The 25,131-nt window shown below is 37.5% G+C and overlaps 3 protein-coding genes and 2 long non-coding RNA genes across 15 annotated transcripts; 2 read left to right on the top strand and 3 right to left on the bottom strand.

Annotated features, from left to right (window-relative positions):
• Positions 1-3,624: 3,624 nt before the first annotated feature.
• Positions 3,625-6,900, bottom strand: LOC136244196 (uncharacterized). Of its 3 annotated transcripts, XR_010695083.1 has the most exons (4): positions 6,765-6,900; positions 6,237-6,343; positions 4,760-4,878; positions 3,625-4,693 (listed from the first exon to the last, which is right to left on the bottom strand). It is a non-coding gene; the product is annotated as an uncharacterized lncRNA (long non-coding RNA). The 3 variants fall into 3 exon arrangements; XR_010695081.1 differs by having other exon boundaries at positions 4,760-6,343; XR_010695082.1 differs by having other exon boundaries at positions 3,625-4,878.
• A 52-nt stretch (positions 6,901-6,952) lies between these two features.
• LOC136244191 (uncharacterized) lies at positions 6,953-10,484 on the top strand. Of its 2 annotated transcripts, none has more exons than XR_010695074.1 (2): positions 6,953-7,160; positions 10,252-10,484. XR_010695074.1 is itself a non-coding variant. In XM_066035734.1 (2 exons), exon 2 carries the CDS (start codon positions 7,680-7,682, stop codon positions 8,979-8,981), a length of 1,302 nt encoding a protein of 433 aa, XP_065891806.1. In that variant the 5' UTR covers positions 6,953-7,160; positions 7,678-7,679; the 3' UTR covers positions 8,982-9,092. The 2 variants fall into 2 exon arrangements, 1 of the variants encoding a protein (XP_065891806.1); XM_066035734.1 differs by lacking the exon at positions 10,252-10,484 and adding an exon at positions 7,678-9,092.
• LOC136244195 (uncharacterized) lies at positions 10,174-11,593 on the bottom strand. Of its 2 annotated transcripts, none has more exons than XR_010695079.1 (7): positions 11,157-11,593; positions 10,947-11,114; positions 10,822-10,898; positions 10,718-10,773; positions 10,518-10,666; positions 10,416-10,470; positions 10,174-10,363 (listed from the first exon to the last, which is right to left on the bottom strand). It is a non-coding gene; the product is annotated as an uncharacterized lncRNA (long non-coding RNA). The 2 variants fall into 2 exon arrangements; XR_010695080.1 differs by having other exon boundaries at positions 10,947-11,092.
• On the top strand, positions 11,171-21,193 carry LOC136244194 (uncharacterized). 7 transcript variants are annotated; one of them, XR_010695076.1, is made up of 5 exons: positions 11,171-11,466; positions 16,295-16,377; positions 18,957-19,255; positions 19,795-21,051; positions 21,096-21,193. XR_010695076.1 is itself a non-coding variant. In XM_066035736.1 (5 exons), exons 2-5 carry the CDS (start codon positions 11,849-11,851, stop codon positions 19,285-19,287), a joined length of 351 nt encoding a protein of 116 aa, XP_065891808.1. In that variant the 5' UTR covers positions 11,281-11,466; positions 11,512-11,848; the 3' UTR covers positions 19,288-19,787. The 7 variants fall into 7 exon arrangements, 3 of the variants coding, with proteins under 3 accessions (XP_065891808.1, XP_065891811.1, XP_065891809.1); XR_010695078.1 differs by lacking the exons at positions 19,795-21,051; positions 21,096-21,193 and adding an exon at positions 11,512-11,868 and having other exon boundaries at positions 11,171-11,374; positions 11,423-11,461; positions 18,957-19,787; XR_010695077.1 differs by lacking the exons at positions 19,795-21,051; positions 21,096-21,193 and adding an exon at positions 11,512-11,868 and having other exon boundaries at positions 11,172-11,374; positions 11,423-11,466; positions 18,957-19,787.
• Positions 21,065-22,503, bottom strand: LOC136244193 (uncharacterized). Its single transcript, XM_066035735.1, has 3 exons — positions 21,964-22,503; positions 21,803-21,908; positions 21,065-21,198 (listed from the first exon to the last, which is right to left on the bottom strand). The coding sequence occupies exons 1-3, from the start codon at positions 22,423-22,425 to the stop codon at positions 21,167-21,169; spliced, it is 600 nt and encodes a 199-aa protein (XP_065891807.1). The 5' UTR covers positions 22,426-22,503; the 3' UTR covers positions 21,065-21,166.
• Between the last annotated feature and the right edge of the window lie 2,628 nt (positions 22,504-25,131).

Genomic DNA, 25,131 nt, shown 5'->3' with positions numbered 1-25,131 from the left:
TTACACAATGAAGCTTATAAATTAGTGCTATTGTCAAAAAGTGATGAAATAATAATCGCATGCGATTATTGTTCAAATGGTGGGATGAGCTGTTGTAAGCTACTAATGCTAAGGCTACGCCATTATAAAGACACTCACACAATTTCTGTACATTCCAAAACATGCTTAAGTACCATCAAGAGTTCATAATATATATACTGAGGAGAGTATTCTACTCCCATATACACCTGTAGAAGGGTGTATCATAAAGTGATGATGCAATACTTTTTGTAAAACTAATGATGTCATTAATCAAACATAATATCGATTGTACGTGTGCCTAACAATGTCGCTAGCAACCGAACTAACTCTACTTCCCAGCACTTCTCACTGAACTACAAGCACAGGTTCATGGTGTAGACAAACGAAATGGACGTTTCTTGAAAGTTCATTCGCGAATACAGCAGGTTCTGAGCTTCACTTGTGTGGTAAGGCATTGATTCGTGTGCTTTTATGGCTTCTTGTATGTCACAAACCACAACATCTTGTCGTTACAGCTTCACTTTATGATACACCCTTCTACAGGGGTATATGGGAGTAGGATACTCTCCTCAGTATATATATTATGAACTCTTGGTGCCATTAATTTGTGATTGTTCACAACTACTACTAACAGCTAACAATCACACGTGACCACATCTCATCACTTTATGATGAAGCATTAAGCCTTTGTTGCACAACTAGAAACCAATTTTAGTCTTGTTTTTTGTGAACTTGTCTTTGTCTTTTGAATATCAACAATGAGTAGCTATTAGCTACCATGCAAGAAATACTGACTTTTAATTTTCACTTCGAATATTTGCCTCACACTGTTCCACCCATTGAGCTATTTCTGGTATACTCTTTCTTCCACTCTCTTCAGAGCAAAGAGACTGAGAGGAGACTGTAGCTTTCAGTGTAGTGTAGTGTTGTACTTGGTTCCACAGTTCCATGTCAAAGTCAGTATAAACTTACTTACCGGCAGGTGGTGACTGCTTTACAAGGGTCGGTGGTTCACTCGGACAGGACCAATGTGGGCGATGATATACGTGTACGGATACCTCCGGGACTCGACCGACTAGTTTGATCTTATAATAAGCTAAATATAGGATTAATACGGTAGCAATATATTGCAATGGGTTTCGTTACTTTCACATCGTTTTCGTTACTTTCACATCGTTTGATGCCCTACGTAAAATTACGTAACAACACTGCGCTATAGGCGCTTTTATAAAATAATAATTATTAAGCACACTGACACGCTTTATCAAACCTCGATTCTGGGGAGAGGTGACAGCAGCCAGTGGCCTGTGATGACGTGCTACTAAGGGGTCTGCCAGGATAACAGAAGTGAGTTATGTATGCATGAGTATGTATCACATCACCACCAAGATCACCACTGTTTGCCTGGTTGTAATGTTTTATGCTACAATGCTATGAACAGAATTCTTAACATAGACATGGTGATAATTCCTTTAGTCCAGATATATTTCAACTTGCCTTGGTCAATTATAGTAGAGGGGCAGAGGCTTAGATCGCCCCATGCAGTTGCAGTGGTGTTGATGGTTTTGCCATAGATATTAGAGTACTCTAATATCTATGGTTTTGCAGTGTTGGTATAGTTGAACTAGACCTACAGAATCACCCCCCCCTCCCCTTAGAATTGCCTGTGAGCATAACTACGTAGCTAATGGATAATACTATAGTACAATTTCTGAAACAATATTAACTATAAATTTACAACAGGAAAATTTTTACAAAAGTAAAATTTGACAATTTGTCCAATAAGCACCTCAAAAGTCACTGTTTAGACCTGTTATTTTTTGCTTTTCGTCAAATTTTATTTCGTCAAAGCTAATTAATAATATTGTGAATTCTTCAAATTTTTCTTTCGTCAGTACTTCCTGTTGTATCTGTAAAACTTTGTTAAATATCTGCATACCTAATCATCTGTGCAGCGCTGTCTGCCTTTCATTTGTGACAGTTAGCTATAGTGTGTGGGTCATGCCATTCTACAGGTGTATGTTATATATTACTCCACCATTACTGAAGCTCAAAGCAGCCACTGAAATCAATTTATTGTCATGCACAGTGCTGTATAGGTTGAGTAGCTGTATTACTTGATTAAACACCTTAAATTAATTTTTAATATTTCATTGAATTAGTTAATACAGAAATATTGGCATTAAATTACATTTGCAATCTTTGCTGATAGTAGTACAGTCTCGTGCAAGGTTTTGTATCCTGCCCCATGTTGTGCGTGCAGATAACCTTTGTTATTTTATACAATTAGGCACAAGCAGCTGTTACTTCATAACATAAACACAATGGGCTGCTTATGTTGGGACTGGTGGGATACAGGGAATTGGGGGATTCACCCATTCACCATAGGGACCTGCAATATATTAGTACAGACTGTCCCAATATTAAGTAAACTCAAGAGGGTTATCATTTCTGCCATTTGTTATCCAGCGTGTGCAAGTTCAACTCTTGCTCGTGATTAGATATAATTGAATCACTCCAGTCTAACAGTTAAACTTCAAGTACATTTACTGCAAAATGGTGTTACACTGCACACAATCAGTAGAGTCTGAGTTAAAAGACAAACCAAGTGAATCGCCTCAGTTGGTAGGCATCAAATCATCCTCCATAATCAGTAGCAAACAAATTAAGGTACAGCAACATACATGTGTGTGCCTTCAAAATACCAGCTATACTGTTACAGTATGTACTAAATTAAATTGTTTACAAGAACTTTGTCCTGTACACTGTCATTGTAAGGCATACCCACAGAATGTGGACCATGTCAGCGTGTCCAAGTGTGAAGTAATTTATTTAGCTGGTCTGCACTATATTGAACAGCGACAATTCAGCACATGCACTATTCTCTTTCCCTACATCAGGACCCTTTCCCCCTTCACTAAGGCTTGAAACATGCTATTACTATGTAAAGCTGCTCCTGTACAACTGTAACTACTGTATTTATTAGACTGAAATGTTGTTTAAAAATCCATTGCTTTCGTATCATGTACAGCATAGTGTGTTTTGCACTGCTAGGGACATTAAGTACGTATAGGCTTCAGATGAAGTGATCCAATTCATGTGTGGTAACCCAGGGGTTAAATCAAGGTAAAGTGCAGTTGTAATTCTGTGTACAGTGAATATGTATAGGGTTTGTTGGAGAGTCAACTATGGAAAGGTAGTGAATAATACTTAATGGTGAAATCGTACTAAGAACAAGTAATGTCCCCTCTGTTGGAGAAGCGACAAGTTCCTGGTGATAACAATCTGACTGAGTGTACAAATGATAATTATGAAGTTGTAGATAATGACACTCTTGAACTGTCTAAACTTACATGAACATTATTGTTAGTGTCTCTATTGATTATGCATTCCCCCTCCCCCCACTGGATGCATCAATAATTACAGACTGTCCAGTATAATAAATAAAGACATAATGGTTTGGTTCCAAATTCAGAAAAGGAGACCAAATGGTGTGTTTCCTAGTACATATAAAACAGTGAAATTGTCAGACCACATAGGACATTTGAAATAAAAGCTTCAGGGTGTTTTAGCAGGTCAAGCACTACTACGAATAAGCCACATTCCATTCATAAATTATTAGGGCTACCATCTGAATGTAATAGAGGTAACATACTGTACATGTTCTGTTACAGAAAGAAGTTACGGTAATATTGGATCTACTATAAAGATGTGATAACAAAGGGTTAGTTATTTGTACATAAAAAGATGTGATATGTAAACAACAATAATATGATCAGTTACAGCATGTACATAAAACTTGGAACAAAAAGTTATTGAGCGAAGTATCACAGTCTAGCAGCAAATGCTGCAGCTCTTCAGCAAAAAAAAGTCACCCTTGATGATAGAGTTCTATGTACCATATGAGGAGATACTGGCCAATTTTACCTGCTGTGCGAGTAGTCATGACTGACCCACAATTAGATGATGACATCATTGCTACTTGCATTAACAAAAACAAACAAAATAATTACTATTGTATTTCATTTTACAGAGTATGTCTAAAAAAACTTTGCAAAATGACATTTGTATTAGGAGAACGGCAGAATTCTACATGGAAAGTCACTACTGTCATCAAAATGAAGAAGTGAACACATACATAGCTACAGAAAGAAACTCAGTCATTACTGATGTGCGTAACATGCGTATGTGGGTAAAACCCAGTGGGTTTTTCCCTGAATCATCTTGGTGCTGGATGGTTCAAAATTTTTACGTTTTGATTTCTTGTTGCTAGCCCTCACTCTCCATTGTTGTATTTAGTCTTTCATTATATTCTATTCACTTATGAATGTAAGTTTTCAGGTAGTCGTGCTCCTGGACTTACATATGGTTATTGTCTTGTATCTATGGTTACTAAGTATGTTGTTGGTTGTTTGGCAACAATGATAGATAGCCTGCTACAGTTGCTAGTGGTGCAAAACCCAGATGTTGTAGATTACAATGGGCAAACAGGGTGTGGGTTATTTGGAGTATGGTGGAGGGGGTTAGACTGTGACTTCAGAATCACCTGTTTAATTGTAGTGCTAGGCTTATAAAACAAAACACTAGGGGTATCACGTATCACTTACTAAATCAATCTCAATCTGTGATTGTGGTCAAACTCACAGTCAACAGTCAAGACTACAAAATATCACTACAGTGGGAGATGGGAAGAAGTGTTAAAACACACAGTTACCTATAAATAAATATTAAAACTTACGAGATAGAAAAACTTAAAATGTTTCAAAGCTCTGTAACAATTTCACTGTGATTTCAATGATGTATCTTTCACAGTTGTAGATCAGAGGGGTAAGACAAGATCACGTGCACTACAAAGCACTAACAAAAATATTTTATTAAACCATAGTCATACTACCTGTTGAAAGTAATAGATCATACAACAACGATTGTATTGTAATCATTGATGCCTACTGTTACTTTTGACATGAAAGTCATGAGACAAAGTGGCAGTAAAGAGGGATTTCTAGGGGTCTGGACATACTCCCCAAGAATTTTGAAACATAAGTGTGCCATGATTGAACCTGGAAATGATTTTAGAGAATGAGTGAGATCTGGAAATAATTAGCAAGCTGAAGGGACAAAATAACTATGTATATAATTATGTGCATGAAAGCAATGATTTGATGATTTTCAGTTTATAGTGAACTGTAAGAAAGAAATTAAAACTAGTAAGGTAATTTTTAATCAGAGTAGTAGACCATGAAATAGAAAATTTTTTGAAAATGGCTATCTCAAGATGTATCTTTAGACTTTTAGTCAAATCCCTGTGGTAAATTGTAAAAGAGTTAAGAGGTACAATATGTAAGTATACTTTCCTGTAGTAAACCTGGCTATTTTGTCTAAATTTTAGAACTAGCCTGGCCAATCACCATTTGCAACTAGCCAAGTCATTTACAACTAGCTTTTTGGCCACAACTAGCCCCCTCTTTTTAGACCTTGCCATAACAGCAGCATCTTTCCAATCATGAATCACACTATTACAAGCAACAAACTAAATAGAGCAAAATATGTATCAAGCCTCTTCCTCTACTTTTTGTACAGGGTCTATTCAGTTCACATGAAATACTTTAAGTACTTGTGCAACATTATTACGCATTCACGTGGTCTTGTCCTACTCCCCTGGTTATATAGATAGGATGTATTAAGAAATTTTAAAGCACAGGACTGGTGTGTTTGGTAAATGGATATAATAAACCTAAATAGCTTCAACACTTAAAGTAACAATGAAGGTGTACGGATTTATATCTAGCTGGCTCACATGGCCCAGACAGCAGCTTTCTTGGTTTACTATAGCTAGTTATACTAACTTTTAAAAATGCTAAATGGCCACATTGGATGTGGCCAGGGATGAAAACCTAATAATTAAGCCTAAAACAGCAGACAAAATTTCAGGAAGATGCATTCAAGTCAGGTCAAAAGCTGTAAGCCAAAGGCTAAGGTAAATTTTGTCTTTGACGCAGATCATCCAATAGTGAGTGCTTGTGTGACACCCCAGTGAAACAAACGTACACTATACTAGGTCCCTATTAAAAGATGGTCACCAGTAGGTTGAAATATCCCTGAAGTAAATTATCACCATGCTTGTGCTAAGAATTCTGTTCATAGCATTTTTAAAACAGTACACTCAAGGATAATGGAAGGTAACAGAGGTGATGTGATACATAATGCATACATACCTCTGTTATCCTGGCAGACCAATTAGTCGCACATCATCTTCAGTCATCACAAGACTGGCTGCTGTCACCTATTGAGTTTGACGTGTCTCAGTGCTTTATCAATGTGCCTATAATATAGTGTTGTTACATAATGGTATGTAGAGGTGCATCAAACAATGTGAAAGTAACAAAAACTGTTTCAGAAATTGTAAGATGATGTGAGTTTCAGACCCTTGGGAAAGAGGCTACAGTATTATCCATTAGCTACAGTTATGCTATTCCTCTAGTAAAGAATACTTCAACTACGAACACTGCAGCAAAACTATCAACACCACTGCAACTGCATGGGACAATCTGAGCCTCTGGCCGTACTATAATTGACCAAGGCAAGTTGAAATATATCTGGAGTGAAGGAAATTGTTACCATGTCTGTGTTAAGAGTTCTGTTCTTAGCATTAATAGCGGTATTGCAGCATAAAACATTACAACCAGGCATATTAAAGTGATCTTGGTGGTGATGTGATACATACTGCTGCATACATTACTTACCTTTGTTATTCTGGCAGACCCCTTAGACACAGAACACTAGCTGGCTGCTGTTACCTCTCCCCATTAGATTCTACGTATCTGGTTTCAGTTTGATAAAGCGTGTCCTCGCGCGTCTCAGTCAGTGCTTAATAATTATTTTATTAAAGCGCCTCTAACGCAATGTTACGTAATTTTACGTGGGGCATCAAACGATGTGAAAGTAACGAAACCCATATGCAATATGGTCAGGTTATAACGCAGTAAGAAAACTAATTTTCCAGTTTATATCCTGAAATTTACTGTGAGAAGCGGGTGTGGCGATAGAATTGCGTGTTCTTCCTTTCTTGTTCGTTGGTTCCGAGGCTGGTTCAATATCGTTGGCGAACCAGTGCTGGTTCTCGTGGTGATTTTTTGCTGGTGAGTGTTGGGAGTGTCTCTTGATTAAATTGATTGTGTGGTGGGTGTAATTGAAGTATATGGTGCGACCTTGTACTAGGGCGATGGCTTGTTTAGCCATCTTGATTCGATGTGCCAGTTGGCTCATTCTTGCGCTGTCCAGGGTCTATAACTGGTCTGGTAAGACTACAAAATGTTTCCATTAACTTCAATACAAACGCGTTCGCCGGATCATTGCCTTACCCCTTGGAAAAAGGCGTTCTCTGTAGTGGTGATCACGTTTCAAGATGGCGGCCAGCACCTTATAAAACTATCACAGAAATTTATTTATCCGTACTTTAGCCATGTGGATATCAGTAAACTGGTGTAGCTAAAAGAGAAATTTGTGTATTCCAAGTTCATACAATTTTCTTGTTTCACTGCTTTTATTTTTGCATCCCTACTTGGATTGCTTCCCCTTGTTCTATTAACACTGTATAGACATCTATGGTTAGAGTAAATGTGGTGATATTTATGTTGTTTATTTTGATCTTTGCAGATATGGCAGAATCCACAGTCAGAGCTTCTTCGTCTGAGTCATCAGTACTTCCCCTTGAATATTGTGCATTGCTTCAGGATGAAACAAAACTCCATAGTACACCATTTCCAGTAAAAGTTAAAATTAATAATTTGGATGATATCAAATTCTACAATCTTGGTGAGCTTGCAGATGAAGTAAGAAGTCCATTACACAGTGACAGCAAAGAATTAGCCAAAGAAATTGTAAAGAAATGCGTTGATCCCAATGACACTCTCTATCGGATTGAAACTGATAAAGCATTGAAATTAAAAGATCGTTCAATCAGTATGCTGCCAGATTGTGCTTTCAAATCTGAGAGAAACCGTGGTGACGTCTTAGTTTTCAAAGATAGTTCAACATTGTTATACATTGAAGTGCATTCTAAACCTGCATACGTTCTTACTGCTAAGAAAACTGTTCTTCTTCTATTTGGCTTCCTACGGCTACTTAAAGCTTTTGGTGTCAGTGAACCAGAAATCACTGCATTTGCATTCCCCCGTATTGATGTCAAACGTTGCGTTGTCAAAGTAAGCTTAAGATATGATTCCACATCAGTGTCATTTCGCTATTCCATAAAATGCCTTACAAAGGGAGAAGTTTGTTTAGAATTACTAAAAGCCATAAGGGGTAACCAAGGTGTGTGTCTTAGAGCACATGATAGGCCACTCAGTGACAAATATGCAGTTTATCTGACAACACTGGAGTGCAACAGTCTTTTGAACAATTCTCAACTTTGCAAGTCGAAGTTTGGAATTTTGCTGATGAACAGCTACAAATGTTTGAAGAAACCAATCCTTATGAGTTCATTCTATCAATTGGCTAGATTAGTCTCTGGAGTGAGCATTTCACAAGGCATAGTTCCTGCTTACCAAGAAAAGCCTCATGGGTTCTATTTATACAATAAAATATGCCATGATCCTTTAACTGATGACGAAGCCAAGGATTGTTGCCTTGAGCTGGTAGAGAAGGTGTACAAAGTCATTTGTGATATACACAACAATGGTATTATGCACTGTGACCTTAGAATGCCTAATATATGCTTTAATGAACAATACATGCCTGTTCTGATAGATCTAGATTTTTGTAAGAACTTTTCTCTGTTCGGTCGTGATGTTGACATGGAAATGTTTGGTGGCGAGTTGTTGAGATTGTTTCCTCAACAAAATCCAGTCGATGACTTCATAAAGGAATTTATGGATGGGAAATTTAAAAAATCTCTTCTTCGGAACTCGGTTGTTTCTCGTGGTACAAGAACCTTAGAGGAAGTGATCAACAGTCGTTGACAATTATTTACTTTACTGTCCATTATAATTAGCATGCTTGTTTACTGGTTACATTTGCTGTAAATTGTGAAGTAAAATGCACCACAGACTATGAAAAATATTTGAGGTTAATCTCTGCACTTGCAAACATGGAGCCACTAGAAGGGATTGCAGTAATCAATGCTAAGGGAGCAATTAATGCCACAAATCTTAATTTTGACTCAAAGAATGCAAGTTAGTAAACTTCTTAAATTTGCCTTGGGAGAAGGGTCAAAATTTGTGCACCAATTACTTGGCAAGTATAAGTTGCTTGTGGCTATTTTACCGCCTATTTACATTCTGTATTTTACAATTCCAAGTTTTTACATTAAACTATAATGCCTGTAAGTGGAGGATGAAATAGAGAAGAGAGATAATCTAGGAAATGCGAGTCACAGCAAGTGTGTGTGGTACATTAGACATGTTGCTAAATGAGTTTACTTGAATCTTAAACTAGACCAGCACCCAAACAGTTGGTTGTCTCGCAGGCAACTTGCTTGCATGCTATAGCTACTACCAGGCTTCACAAATCCACATGCTATAGTCACCTATACTTCCTACAAATTGCTCCATGAGTCATGGCTATACAGAAAGCCAATACAATAAGGTCATTTATATACTATATATAGCTACGTAAATATGCAGACCTTATCATCAACGTTAACCATGCAGAATGCTTTACAATATATATACACACAATTTGTATATGCTATAGGAAATATACATACACACAACTAACAGTTGTACAGTCTTGGGATCCCTGATGTTAATTAGCTATGATGGAAGAGCAGAATTTGATAGCTAATTGTCAAGTTTATCGTAATAATGAATTTAATAACACAAGTCACACAGCAGTGACAGCATTATAGATACAGCACATAAGGTACCTATATAATCTAGATTAGGATGTTTTACTGTGACTGAATGCTTCATACCAGCATGCAGTCTCTAAATAATTAATGCTTTGCTTTAAATTCTTAAAGTGAGGTAATTTAGCATATATTAATTGTAAAACAGATGTGTATATATCACACAAAATTTTGTGTGAAATTGTTGCCACAAATACCACACTGGTACATGCGTAGTATTTACACATTTTTTTGTGTGTAACACACACAAAAGTTCTTGTAATCCCAACATACCTTTTTTCATTAGTTTTATGCAATTTTACGTGTTTTGTTACCACAATCAGTTATTTCATTCTTTAAATGAATACAAATACATACACACAAAAAATACAATTGTTCTGTAGGTGGAGGAAGCCAGTTGAGCCTAGTCTGCTCAGATGTTCTGATCAATGAAGAAGATGGCAGCAACAAATCTACTGATACCACCTGTCGTTGCTTGACCATGTTGCACTTTGTCTGAAATAACACAACATTGAATATCATGCATGGTTAAATAAAATATTTTTACCTGTACTGTATTCACAGCAAAGTAGTCAACATCATCGTCTTTCAGATAGCTACACCTACAGCAGATGGTATAAAGGAAAATGCTTGAAAGCACAGGCAATACCTTGCACAGAACAATTGTACATGAATCAATAGGCACACGGTACTATAATGTGAGGCAGTTAAGTCCAGTCTGCTCCATTCTCCAAATGTTGAAGATGGCAGCTACAAGCTTACACCACCATGCCATTACTCAGCTATGCCACGTTTCGTCTAAAACAGCACAAACATCAAATATCATTGTCACAATAAACTGTTTTTTACCTGCCATTGTATGCACAGCAAAGTAGCCAACATCGTCGTCTTTCAGATAGCTACACCTACAGTTGAAGAGTAGAAAGAAATATAATTGGGAACACATTAAATACCTTGCATAGAACACTGAAGTGTATACAAGTCAGTAGACCAACGGCACTGCAATGTGATTTTGGATATGGTTGCTGACCTAAAATCATTACACTTTAATTATCAAACCACAAAATATTTTCCACACCTGTGTAGTAGAATTTTTGTCAGTGAGTATTCAGGGAAAATGTAAAGTTAGTCACTACACAGCTTCCAATACCTACTGCTCTGATGTATTCCCCGGCCTCTGCCATGGGTTTCTTATCTTAGCCTTCAATGAAGTAAGTGGTCATCCTATTGGACTAAATTACGACAACTGCAAGAAAAGTGTCTAACATCTAACATGCCGTTTACTTACGGGTTGTCAGGTTGATACTGGCTTCTCAGTCCCTCAGGTTTCCTTCCTTCCTTCGGACGTTCCACTGAGCTCGAGTGACTGAAATAGCGAAGGTACCACTTTCCCAAAGGTACTCTGCAGTCAGTCACTTCAGGCTCTACCGCTGTTTTGAACGAAGGTTGAAAGAGCGTAAAAAGCTACAACTTCACCGAAACAGCGCCAAATATTGTATCACCAAGGTAACTACAATTTTTGCATCGACTACCAGTCCAGGTTGTATTTTTTAGCGACAGCCAAGCCTGCAGGAGGAACCTGAAAAATGCATCGTAAGGTGAGATTTTGCTACAGACTATGCTAATTTATGGTGCTATAATAGTTGGCTTCGCGGAACTGACTTACGCCAGGAGACAAGTGTATTCAGTGACACGTAAACACGTGCACCTGAGTTGTGTATACGTTGAGTCATAGATCAGAGGATCTATGGTGCACCCGCTTCTCACAGTAAATGTCAGGATATAAACTGGGAAATTGTTTTTCTTACTGGGTTATAACCTGACCATATTGCAATATATTGCTACCGTATTAATCCTATGTTTAGCTTATGATAGAAGAAAACTAGTCGGTCTAATCCGGATATCCAAAAACCGGGTTTTTTGCCGCTCTTTGCCCAGCTGAGTTGTCGCTTCATACTCACCTATAGCTCTGTTTCAGATATGTATGCCGTCTCTACCAGGTATGTGTACGGTTATACCATAGATAATACACGTGCACATTACTATTAAAACACATCTCCAGCTTTAACAATAACGCACGTGTTCCGCATTCAATGCACACTAAAGTAAACAGCTCCTGTGTTAAAGTACACACTACCATACACCTCAATGTGTAAAGAGTTGTTTTTTTAAGAGGTACAACTGAGAAGAGTGTGCGGTTACTTGAAAACTGAATGCGTGCTAAGGTACACCAGTTGAGATGGCACATCCATATCAAACTGTCATAATTATTTCCACATCAATTTTTCCGTTTCATGTAAATAGCTATAACACTACCTTCTAAACAAACCGCCATAGCTTTCACATGCTTTGTTTAATGGTAGTGAGACTTGGCTCATCACATTCCGAGAAGAAAGGTGATTTGCCTGGTGTGTAAGCTATTTGTGTAATGCTAAAGCTAGAATGAAGCCTTGAAATGCAAAATTTTGTATTTAGAACACACGCGAAACACGTTTGGGCATGTTTTTACAACACATCTCTTTAAGCTAACCTGTTTTGCAATTTGTAGTCGGGATCTTATTAAGAATCTTTCACTGCGTAGAATGGTACCAAGTTTAGTGAATTTGGTCGAGGTTTACAACTTGTAGTTTTGGGTTTTCCAATGGATTATTGTATGGGGCATGACTTATGTTGTCATTCGACAATGAATAAATGTTGCTATGGTAATGTTATCATACCTGTACAGTTAGTATTCGACAAGGGCTTTCTTGGCTTTCTTTAAACATATGGATTGCTGTAGAGATTATATGGCTGTAAATTTGTGTTTTTGCTGGTAGTATAAAAATACATGTATTTTGTATTGGACAAGCAATGGCATGGAATGATGAAATTTTTTGATTAGCCTGTTTAACCAAGCTGAGGTTGCTAAAAGAAATCTGGTAATTGCTGCTAGGTAGATATGATAATCAATTACTCAATTCTGCACCTTATCAGCTATTACTGGACAAAGAAAAGATGTACCCTAGATAGGAAGCTGGTTGTACTTGTAATACATATAATTACTGTGGAAGGGTTAAATGATGGCTACGTATGTGTCAATGATCAAGCAGTTTATGTGAATATTTTTGCAGCTATTATATGGCCCAGTTTAATAGATTGAAAATTTGCATAAATTGACCGGGTTTGCGAAAAGGGGTCTTCCACACACATCCAATATACTGACTTTGATGATTCACAATTTCAGATTATAATAAGCTATTAGCTTGAAATTTGGACTGTAGTGAGAACCAACATAGGTGAATTGATAACGAAACCCTGAGGTTTGTATCTACTTTGAAAATTAAGTTATGGTCTTCCAAAGTATAGAATTAGATGTGTGTAGAAGACCCCTTTTCGCAAATCCAGTCACGAATATGTCAGCACCAAGTTACAAATTTACAGTACATGTAACTGTAGTTTTACCTAACATCTTCCTGACAGTTCCCCTGTCAAACTTTCGTGCTATGTGTAGCTGTGGCTATGATCTCAGGACAAAGGTAGCTCCCTAATTCATACACTGTATGTACTGCGGTATGTTAAATGCACCTTTCAGGCTTATGAGGTGTAGTATAACAGTAATATAAAATAAAGCAGTCCCATAGTCTTATAGCCATTATTTATTGACTCTTGTCTGAAGGTATCAAGCAGTTAGTGAGTATGAAATCCTGTAAATTACTGTAATGCTTACCACTAAACTGTACCAGGGATGTAGCCGGCCGGAAGGTGATGGGGTGACAGGTATACCCACGAAACGCTCAATGTCGTAATCATTGTATAAAAGGCTAATGACCCAATGATGGGCTAGCCAACATACGGTGTTGAATTAATTACAGTTAACTAAATCACAACTATGTTCGTACTTGTAAAAAGCTATACTGCAGAGTCGAGCCTCATCTCACGTTCCTCACTGTACTCCAACATATTCATCCACAGTCACGTAAAAGCAGAATTAGAATAGCATGTTGATGTGTTATAACTGCTTACATTAGACACACTGAGGCCTGATGTGACTCCTTGCGGTCACGCAGTCGGCTGATTTTGTCCAACCATTCCAAATCCCAGGTAAACTACTTAACTCAATTCCGACTTTATAATCCCCTCTATGATAGACCTTGCTTCAGAGTCACAGTAGGCATAGATAAAATCTCATGCTGCCTCTTCGGCATTTTATACCGGCACGGTGAAACTTCCAGAAAGTCTACAAACATTAACCATGATCGGTGAAAGCTCTTACATTTAACTCTCAATAGGTGCCAACAATTTATCACCCAGATATCAGTGTTTTCTCAAGATTCAATTGTAGAAGGTCACCCGCCTTTCTTCAAAATCTTTGGAGTGGACCATCACATGGGTAGCTGGTCTAAATATAGAACAACAATCCTAATGTTTTCGTGAATCCCACTCATACTGGAAATGACTGTTGTACATCATGATTTCAGACATGTACTGGCGATAACCACCAGCAAGTGCCAGGCTAGCTGATATTGTAAGCAATGGTGATGGGTGAACTTGTAGTTTGGCGGCGCCCGCCCTTTTTGCATGTTCGAAGGAGGCGGCCACCAGACTAGAATTTCTGATGGGGGGGGGGGGGGGGGAGGGGGGCAGATGCCCCCCCTCAGCTACACCACTGAGTTACTGTACTAGCATATTATGCGTGAAGTAGAGCCCCATCCAACTCCATTCTGCCCACATCCTTTTCATACGAGAACTTAGAATGTTAGTATAGGTACATATTACTTCCATATTACATACTGTTGTAATAATGGATCAATACATGAAAGATTATAAGCCATCACTGAATGTATGTGTATTTAACTAGTGTGCAATAGAACATTTTCCCAAAATTGTAATTCTTTAATATACCACTTATACTGTATAAATTTAAATGTGCAGAGATTTTACATGCAGGCAATCACAAATGAAGTACACTTAGCAAAAGTTTTGTAGATATTATATCAGTTATTCTGTTCAGCGCAAAAAAAAATACAGTAGCACATGTTTGGTGATGGCACAACCCATTGGTATTTTTGTATGGGTAGTAATTATATATATATATATATTATACAGTATGGTAGTGCTGTATAGTAGGGGTCTCGAAGATGTGGGCGTGGCCCTTGGAAATATATCGGCCAGAAACCATCCTCTGAAATCCTTCACAGCTACTTGGCACTATTGGTTAGGCTAAATAAAGCTCAAAAGTGCCTTCACATTGATCTAAAATGCTTTCAACAAGTTGCTACAAATTTAAAAAAAAATTATTTAACGGAATTTTCTACTGACTGACTGCCTGACTGACTGACTGATTGATGCCTTCAGACCAGCGTAACTCAATAATGGCTAAGGCTACAGGTTTGATTTTTTCGCTATTTGATGCCCGAGAGGTGCCTTTTGGCATGCCACAGTACTTAAAATGCATTTTTCATGGACTTACTAGTATCCTCCTTTGTGTTCCATTCATCTTTGCTGACAGCAAAAAGTGGCGATTAGCGGTGGCTTCCTTTCCTATAAACGGAAATCGTCTGTAATTTTCATATTGGCTACTTACATTGTAGAGGTGCTTTTCGAACAGTTGTTGACTTGTACTGCTGTGAAACGGGTTGAACATAGCTAACAACGAAGAGTAATGTATACTTCACTTTTCAGACAATAATTGATTAACTGGGGCGCGCGATGACATTTCTTTTGTTTGATGCGGTATGCATGGGTTCACCAGTCATAATAATTATTTGAAATAAAGTAAACAAACAAGTATAAGGAAAAATTAGAAATTTCTAACCAGAGTAGGGGTCAAGAGTGCTCCAATACAAAGTGCAGAACCAAGCTGGACAATATTAAATCACAGTAAAACAGTTAAAATTGTTATATATACAGGTATATCTCTACTGTGCCTAAGATGGAAATGCACAGTAAGGATATAACAATTTTAATTGTTTTACTGTGATTTAATATTGTGCACTTTACTCCAGCTTGTTTCTGTACTTTTTATTGGAGCACTCTTGACACCTACTCTGGTTAGAAATTTCTAATTTTCCTTATACTTTATATATAAGGGAGAGGGAGGGGAGGTTTAACTCTACTAACTGTATAATTTAAGTCAGTGACTTGATGTAATTTGTGGTAAAAGTGAAGCTTAGTGATGTCAGTCCTTTTATAAAAGGTGGGCATATTACTTCCACAGCGCATTTTGACTGTTCATTCAGAGTGCTTGACCACCCTAAGATTATTGCAAACTTAAGGATTGTATATACAAACCTTGTTTTCATTTTCACAACATGCGTATTTTTGTCTATTATCTGGCATCTTGCACTTGATGTTGTATGGTAGTGTACCTTATGACAAACGTTCTAAAATTATATATATTGTGTACTTATACAATTTATGGTTTTAAACTGTATGTACTTCAAACAGCATGGCCAGTACCAAACTGGTGTGTAAAAAGAGGAAGATCTCTGGATACAACATTTATCATAGGGAAATTTTGAAATCGTCAGGTAAGACATTCAAAGTGGTCGTCATTATTATATAGTTATACAACGGCCATGAGTGCTCTGCCTGATATAAACGCACGAGCCTGAGGGCCGTTAGGCCCGAAGGCAAGTGCGTTTATACAGGCAGAGCACGAGTGCACGTTGTATAACTGTTATGTACCACTCACCTAATAGGTGGGGAGAGTCTCACAAGACAGCTGTAACACTTATAAAGGCCAGGTTTCTAACATCGATTGTGGGTAACCAAGCCTGACGTTGCGATGACGTTCCCCCTGCAATACTGCAGCCACCTGAGATATTGAAAGCTAGTACGCTGTGGGTTATATCACTAACCTGCATTCGCTGTTCGACTCTCATCATGTAGTGCTCAGCATGCCAGCATGATCACTCAATCGCCATATAGACTAAGCGCCAGACTAATCGCCATAGTGATTCTCTCGAGCGAAAAAATGTAGCTAAATAGACGTTTTAAGTAAACAAAACCTAACTACTAAACGATACTAGTCTAATTCTTACCATTCACACTGGCTAAACTCGAATCAGGTGGCATGACAAAACTGGTTACCACAATCGAACGTAAAAGTTAGTATTATTTAGAATATATTTGTTTTATTGAGTCATTGTCGAAGTGGACTACAGTTTAATCTGGGCTAAGATGGCACCAGACTAGTATGGTGTATAAGTACGTTTATATATATGTAGACTAGAGTTGTGGCCACCCGTGTTGGCTTTTTCGATCGCCATTGGCTGCTTGTAAACATTATACGTATTGGTGACGTTATGGCCCACAATCGACCTTTACATGTCAGGCTATAAAAGAATTCGAGTGATCTGTGAAGTGTCTTTCCACCTATTAGGTGAGGTGTCGTAGTGGTCTTCGCCACCGGCACTTGTGCTATGCTGCACAAAACCGCAGCCAGTGCAATATCTGTATATTGCACTGCGGTCGGTGCATTATAACTTATAATGCACTCGTTGTGGTCTACAAAACCGCAACCAGTGCGTTATAAGTTATAATGCACTCGCTGCGGTCTGCAGCAGTGCAATATACAAATTATGGCACTGGCGGTGCCTTTGAACTGCCCACGCAGAGTGGTACATAAGATTATATTATTATTTATGTTTAAATTGCTTGAATTTCACATTTACATGTAGTCTAATATTTCATTTTTTCTTATCTCAAGCATTTCCATGTAAAGCTATACAATTCATAGTGCTGAGGCGTTGTAATAAGTATATGGGTGTATGGGACCAAAGCAATGACGTAAGTAGAAATTAGAAATGTTTTGCAAATGTACATTTAATATTGTGACTGGATGTGCAATAACCGGGCTTATTGCCCATTACTGGAAGTTAAATTTTTTGCCATAAACACAAACCTACATGAATACACTATCAAGATTCACTTCCACAATGCTGGCTGCATTTTCCAAGGCCAGTGGAAATCCATACAGACAGTTTGGATTCATAATGGAGCTCTGGCCAGCAAAGAGGCAGCTGTGTGTGGCTGTATAGCTCTGTGGTATTGGTTTAAGACCTGTGCTGTTCCTTGTCCTTCATTTTAGCCAGTTGTGAGTCCTGTATGGCCCATATCTTGGTCTATTTCACCCCTTTGCCTCTCCTGACATTTTTGTTTCATTAACCACTCTTCCACCACCCACCCATTGCTGAGCTCACCTGATATATCATGACAGGGACTACCTCAGTAAATAAACTATCTAAAATGGCGGGAAACTTAGTTTTTGACTACTTGCTTAGTGGACGGTTATAAAAGTAAGGAATTAGTGTAAAATGTGTGAAATTTGGTACACGTAACTTCATCCATCGGCAGGCTCCAACACTCTAAATAATTAAAACCAGCATTTCTCAATACTTGTGTAAAGGCAATAAGTCTGGTTTTCGTAGAGCCAGTCACAATTGGCATTTATCTTAACATGCATACAAGGGTATAGCTCATTCATTACTATATTTGACTGGATTTTGGGAAACTGATCCAAATTGCACATTAAAAGTTTTATCATTAAAAGCTTTGAGATAAATGATTTTAAAGAATTTCTGTTCATAAGACCATTCTAACTTGCCAAGGGTAGTGAGTAGTGAGTACACGTATAAAATTTACACTAAAAGTACATCAAATATTAAATTTCAGATCATTTCTGCTTTTCCAGTGCTTGTAGAGTTTCCCGCCAAGTAAGATAGAAGTTGCATGGATAGGTTGTTATGTCATGGGTGCTTAAAATAGGGGTGAATGGTATGAGTGAGCAAGGGATAGACTTCAAAATGGTAGTGCACGACAATTGTACGAGATTACATGGCCATAATGGCTCCTTAGTAGTTGAAATCAAGAAAATACTTTGTCAGCTGTAACAGCCCAATAACCAGTACATTACTGATTAATCAAGCCAGATTCTACGCCAGAAATTGCAATTAAGGAGTATGTATAGGCATGAAGATTCATTATATAAGTACTATTATATTTAATTGATATGCACTGTGTATATAGAAAGATGAAATCATTTCATTTTCTTATTTTCTTACATACAAGCGAACACATATAATTACTGGCTACATTTTGTTTGTAGATCCAAGTGTCTGTCTGGGGGACTTAAATAAAATGATTGGTGAGCAGTGGCAAGCTCTAGCCCAACAAGAGAGAGAAGAATTCAACCAAATTGCAAGTGTAGAGCCAACCAGAGTTGCTACTTTGAAAGATTTTTTGAATCACCTAGCCAAGCTGGTATGTCCCATGCATTCGTCAAGGAGAGCATTGGTTGAAACTTCCATTCATTAACATGTTAACTCATGAGTATTCCACTGCAGGTGCTACTTGAAGCACTGCCATGTGTATGTACGGAAAAGATGCATACCACAAGGGAGTGTGGTGAGAGGCTAATGCAGCAAGAGGAAAACTAGCGCTGTATACGACTCAAGAAACCCCCACCCCCGAGTGGTGTATTAATGCAAGTGATCTTCTAGTTTTATATTTTACTTCCTGGTCATCTTGCTTAATGGAGCATTCATCTTGAGTACCCTAACTGCTTCAAAGTGTTGTTATCAAACTATCTTTGGTTTTAGTATAATCTTTTTCTAGTCGTATATACTGTAGAACAAACTATTTCATACAAAAGTTTATGCACCCTAGAAAAGTAGAAATTTTGTTTTGCAACTTATGTCCACCCAATTTTCTTTATAAAATATTGTAATCAATAATCTAAACTGTTAGGCTAAACACTTGAACGAGTGATAAGCAACTGCCCAAAAGAACTCATTTGTAAACAACAAGATATGTGTCCTATTACTATGCTTATAAACACTGTACTGTGTAACTACAAGAATTTCTTCTTTCGATTGCAATCAGCAAAAGTGTACATAATTTTTTTTTACTTTGTAAGTTTGTCTCTACATATTTTTCTTTCTCAGTTTGTAGGAGCTACTTTGGTGAAGGAGTAATAACCAGCCAGTTAATTCTTCAGCCTCCGTGTCATATGATCAGAAACCAGTATATGATTTAACATTCAGGAGCTATCCATCACCAATCAGGGAATAGAAAATAATATTTGCACTTGCCAATTAGCATGCCTCATTCATTTAGTGAAATGTACCATCAAATACAGCTAAGCATGGCTATGTTCTCTCCAATTATATAATTTACTGAATGGTAGCCAAATAGCTGCTGCTACATAATGCCGTACCTATGTTTTTCTTCAGAAATCATATATAGCTATAACTGAATTAAATTAGACTTTTGAATAATGTAAGATTATAAATTTCATCTAACACTTCCTCCAACAATTTAAAAGTGGAAAAACAATATGCAGAATTTATTAATGTACCTGTACTCTTCAAATGAATCAATCAATACCGGATACAGATTGCATGGCATCTAATAAATTATAAATTACATAGCTAAATCTACTATGTAAACATAATAACACAGCACACTAATTTATGTCCATGTATAAAGTAATTAAGGTAACACTATCTGTGCTGTACTTGCCTAACAGATATGTGGAATTGTCTAACCACAACGCCTTTGAAGCGGATAGTCCTAAATACCCCAAATTGTGGTATTGTGCTTAGTGGAGCATGCAAAATACTCATATTCTACAGTGGTATACATTCCTTTTAGTGCAGAAGGCAAACTGGCTCACCTTTTATTTTCCAGTGCACAGAGATACAATAATTACAATTACCTCTTGAGTACAGGGCAGAAAAAAAGCTTACAGACACTGTTTAAGATGCTCCCCATCCAACTATTTTTTTAAAGCTAGTAGTGTTACATTGCAGGTGCTAGAATTTCGCATACACATTCCTTATCACAACAGATGCATTGGCAGAATATGTTGAGAAGTGTACTAATAATGCTACATAACTACTTTAGTCTAGTAAGAATTTTATTCAACCCTGTACATGTATCACTACTACATGTACACACTGTACTTACATAGATCCCTGAAAAAAATGTGAGTTAAAAATAATTGCACATTAGTGTAGTAGTGCTCTTTTATACCTATATGAATAAATTTCACATACTTTAATCAGTTTCTTTGTCACCAAATAGGACCATGCTTGTGTAAAGTCCTGTACTGCTACATGGCACTCAAGCAACAGTGCTTCAAGGAGATCCATAAATTCAAATGTAAAGGCTACTTGGGGATAGACATGCAGGAGTTCCAGGCCAGTAATTAAATCCAATCAATTTGAGTGCATCACACTTACAGGAGCAAAATGGAAAATTCAAAACACGTGGAGATCCTGTATGAAGAAATACTTGAGGTTTTTGTGTGAGCAATCATCTTTTGCTGAATTCTTGCCACAAAATTTCTAAAGTAAGCCTGACATTAACATAACAAAATTGTGATATTATTTTGGAAAACCTATACCTTTTGACACAATGGTAAACATTTTTGTAATACTTTAAAATGGTAATACCTCACCAGCCTTGGTAACTATGCAAGTGAAATTTTCCCTGAAGATGGAGGCTTTAATGCCCTTTCAGAGCATCTACAGTATAAGGAGCTCCCTGTAGGAGTTCTTGTCATTTTAAATAGGTTTTTTCACGAGTAGTCATTGCTGTATCACAAGTCCTCACAAATGCACTTTGATATGCTCACAGAAACCCGTCTCTAGAAAGCAAACCCGACAAGTTTTAAGACAAAGTTAGTGTGAAAATTGATAGCTGCCAGACAGTGTAGCCATCTCGTTCTGGTGTTATCTCAAAACTTGTTTATATGCCAAAAAGGTAGGTTTTCCAAAATCAGGTGTTTGATTTGGAAAATGTAGCATTGCAAAGATCTGCATGCCCAAAATTTGCTAAGTAACATTGAATTGCAATATGGGATACATGCCAGTATTTAAAATAAAAGTTCCATTATTACATATGTGCTACTTAGCTGTTTATTGGTTATATAAATAGCATACTACATACCTTCAACACTAAAACATACAATGCTTCTCCTTGTTATATTCTCACAGCATGGCTTTGGATCAAGCACAATGCCATCAGGCAGTTCAAGTGGCTGAAAATAACCATCCTATTGGTACATTTATATTATAAAGGTAAATTACTAAGCATGTTTCTATATCTACCTCCCAAACTTCCACAAAATGGTGAAACAATGAATGTTGGTGCATATCAATAGCACATTGCTTACAGTAAATCATAAGAGGTCCGCACTGATCACATTTCACTATGCCTCTAGATTTATCACATATAGTGCAATCCAATAGTGGTTCACTCATATTCATAATAACTCCATTTAAGGCAACACTTTGGACGATTTGCCATTTTTCAGCTGCTTTTTGCTTCCTCTTTGTGTGAGCTGTTTGCTGCTCTGTATCTGGTTGATCATCATAACATGTGCCTTCATTATTTTCATCTAGTATTTGGTCAGATGAATCATCAGTGTTAAAGTGACACTCTTCAACAAGTGGTGGATCGCTGAAACTTCTAACAGGTGCTTTAATGTCCTTTATTTTACATCTCTTAGCAACACTAACAAGTGTTAGAGGAATACTTTTCCTCTTTATAATAGTCTTCCTTGGATTCATTGCTCATGCATACATGTATCTAGCTAGATCAACTATATAAATCCCAGCATGTACATGCCAGTACAAAGTTTGGTAAAATGCCACCTAAAATCAACAAAAATAACACAATTATACCAATACCCCATGTTTCTTAGCTACAGGCACCAAAGATATATCTAGGTTTTTAGGCCCTTTCAATTTCAGCATTTGGATGGATGATTACAGCCTCTGATCCATAAGCTGAAAGTGAACAAGGACTAGACAAAATCTCCGGAAAGGGGTGGCTGCTTTAGTTTCAAGCTTTTGGAAGTTTTTTATTCTACACTGTATGAGCAAAAAGTGTGTACTAAATTAGAGTTTTACATGATTGTAGTATGAGTAGTTTAGCTGTTAATGCTTCGATTAGCATGCCAAAGTAAAGTAGCCCCCCCCCCCGATCAGCTCCTGTAACTTTCCTACATTTTGCTATTTTCAACAGGAGCAGCTAGGGTAGGGGAAGCAGGCGACAGTTGGGGTTGTTACTTAAAGAAAAATAACTAGTCCAGATATTATTCCATGTAACTTTAGTTACAGATAAGTTTGTAAAAGTAACCACTAAGAGCTTTAAATTTAATACTGTTATACTCATTACTAAGGAATATAAGAACAAGTGGCTCTACCTTCAGAAGTAACTTATAGTAGCTAAACTAGCAAGGGTTTCCACTGTGAAAAATTAAAGTCAGTATTTCTTTATAATCACTGAGTATGATTTTTAATATGCAAAAGACAAATGTGAACCCACAAGAAACATGGTTCATAGTTACACAATGAAGCTTATAAATTAGTGCTATTGTCAAAAAGTGATGAAATAATAATCGCATGCGATTATTGTTCAAATGGTGGGATGAGCTGTTGTAAGCTACTAATGCTAAGGCTACGCCATTATAAAGACACTCACACAATTTCTGTACATTCCAAAACATGCTTAAGTACCATCAAGAGTTCATAATATATATACTGAGGAGAGTATTCTACTCCCATATACACCTGTAGAAGGGTGTATCATAAAGTGATGATGCAATACTTTTTGTAAAACTAATGATGTCATTAATCAAACATAATATCGATTGTACGTGTGCCTAACAATGTCGCTAGCAACCGAACTAACTCTACTTCCCAGCACTTCTCACTGAACTACAAGCACAGGTTCATGGTGTAGACAAACAAAATGGACGTTTCTTGAAAGTTCATTCGCGAATACAGCAGGTTCTGAGCTTCACTTGTGTGGTAAGGCATTGATTCGTGTGCTTTTATGGCTTCTTGTATGTCACAAACCACAACATCTTGTCGTTACAGCTTCACTTTATGATACACCCTTCTACAGGGGTATATGGGAGTAGGATACTCTCCTCAGTATATATATTATGAACTCTTGGTGCCATTAATTTGTGATTGTTCACAACTACTACTAACAGCTAACAATCACACGTGACCACATCTCATCACTTTATGATGAAGCATTAAGCCTTTGTTGCACAACTAGAAACCAATTTTAGTCTTGTTTTTTGTGAACTTGTCTTTGTCTTTTGAATATCAACAATGAGTAGCTATTAGCTACCATGCAAGAAATACTGACTTTTAATTTTCACTTCGAATATTTGCCTCACACTGTTCCACCCATTGAGCTATTTCTGGTATACTCTTTCTTCCACTCTCTTCAGAGCAAAGAGACTGAGAGGAGACTGTAGCTTTCAGTGTAGTGTAGTGTTGTACTTGGTTCCACAGTTCCATGTCAAAGTCAGTATAAACTTACTTACCAGGTGGTGACTGCTTTACAAGGGTCGGTGGTTCACTCGGACCAATGTGGGCGATGATATACGTGTACGGATACCTCCGGGACTCGACCGACTAGTTTGATCTTATAATAAGCTAAATATAGGATTAATACGGTAGCAATATATTGCAATATGGTCAGGTTATAACGCAGTAAGAAAACTAATTTTCCAGTTTATATCCTGAAATTTACTGTGAGAAGCGGGTGTGGCGATAGAATTGCGTGTTCTTTCTTTCTTGTTCGTTGGTTCCGAGGCTGGTTCAATATCGTTGGCGAACCAGTGCTGGTTCTCGTGGTGATTTTTTGCTGGTGAGTGTTGGGAGTGTCTCTTGATTAAATTGATTGTGTGGTGGGTGTAATTGAAGTATATGGTGCGACCTTGTACTAGGGCGATGGCTTGTTTAGCCATCTTGATTCGATGTGCCAGTTGGCTCATTCTTGCGCTGTCCAGGGTCTATAACTGGTCTGGTAAGACTACAAAATGTTTCCATTAACTTCAATACAAACGCGTTCGCCGGATCATTGCCTTACCCCTTGGAAAAAGGCGTTCTCTGTAGTGGTGATCACGTTTCAAGATGGCGGCCAGCACCTTATAAAACTATCACAGCAATTTATTTATCCGTACTTTAGCCATGTGGATATCAGTAAACTGGTGTAGCTAAAAGAGAAATTTGTGTATTCCAAGTTCATACAATTTTCTTGTTTCACTGCTTTTATTTTTGCATCCCTACTTGGATTGCTTCCCCTTGTTCTATTAACACTGTATAGACATCTATGGTTAGAGTAAATGTGGTGATATTTATGTTGTTTATTTTGATCTTTGCAGATATGGCAGAATCCACAGTCAGAGCTTCTTCGTCTGAGGCATCAGTACTTCCCCTTAAATATTGTGCATTGCTTCAGGATGAAACAGA

Source organism: Dysidea avara, chromosome 14 (assembly GCF_963678975.1).
Source record: "Dysidea avara chromosome 14, odDysAvar1.4, whole genome shotgun sequence".
Lineage (NCBI taxonomy): Eukaryota > Metazoa > Porifera > Demospongiae > Dictyoceratida > Dysideidae > Dysidea > Dysidea avara.
Note: the sequence above shows the minus strand (reverse complement) of the source record. Positions and strands in the feature narration are given on the sequence as shown.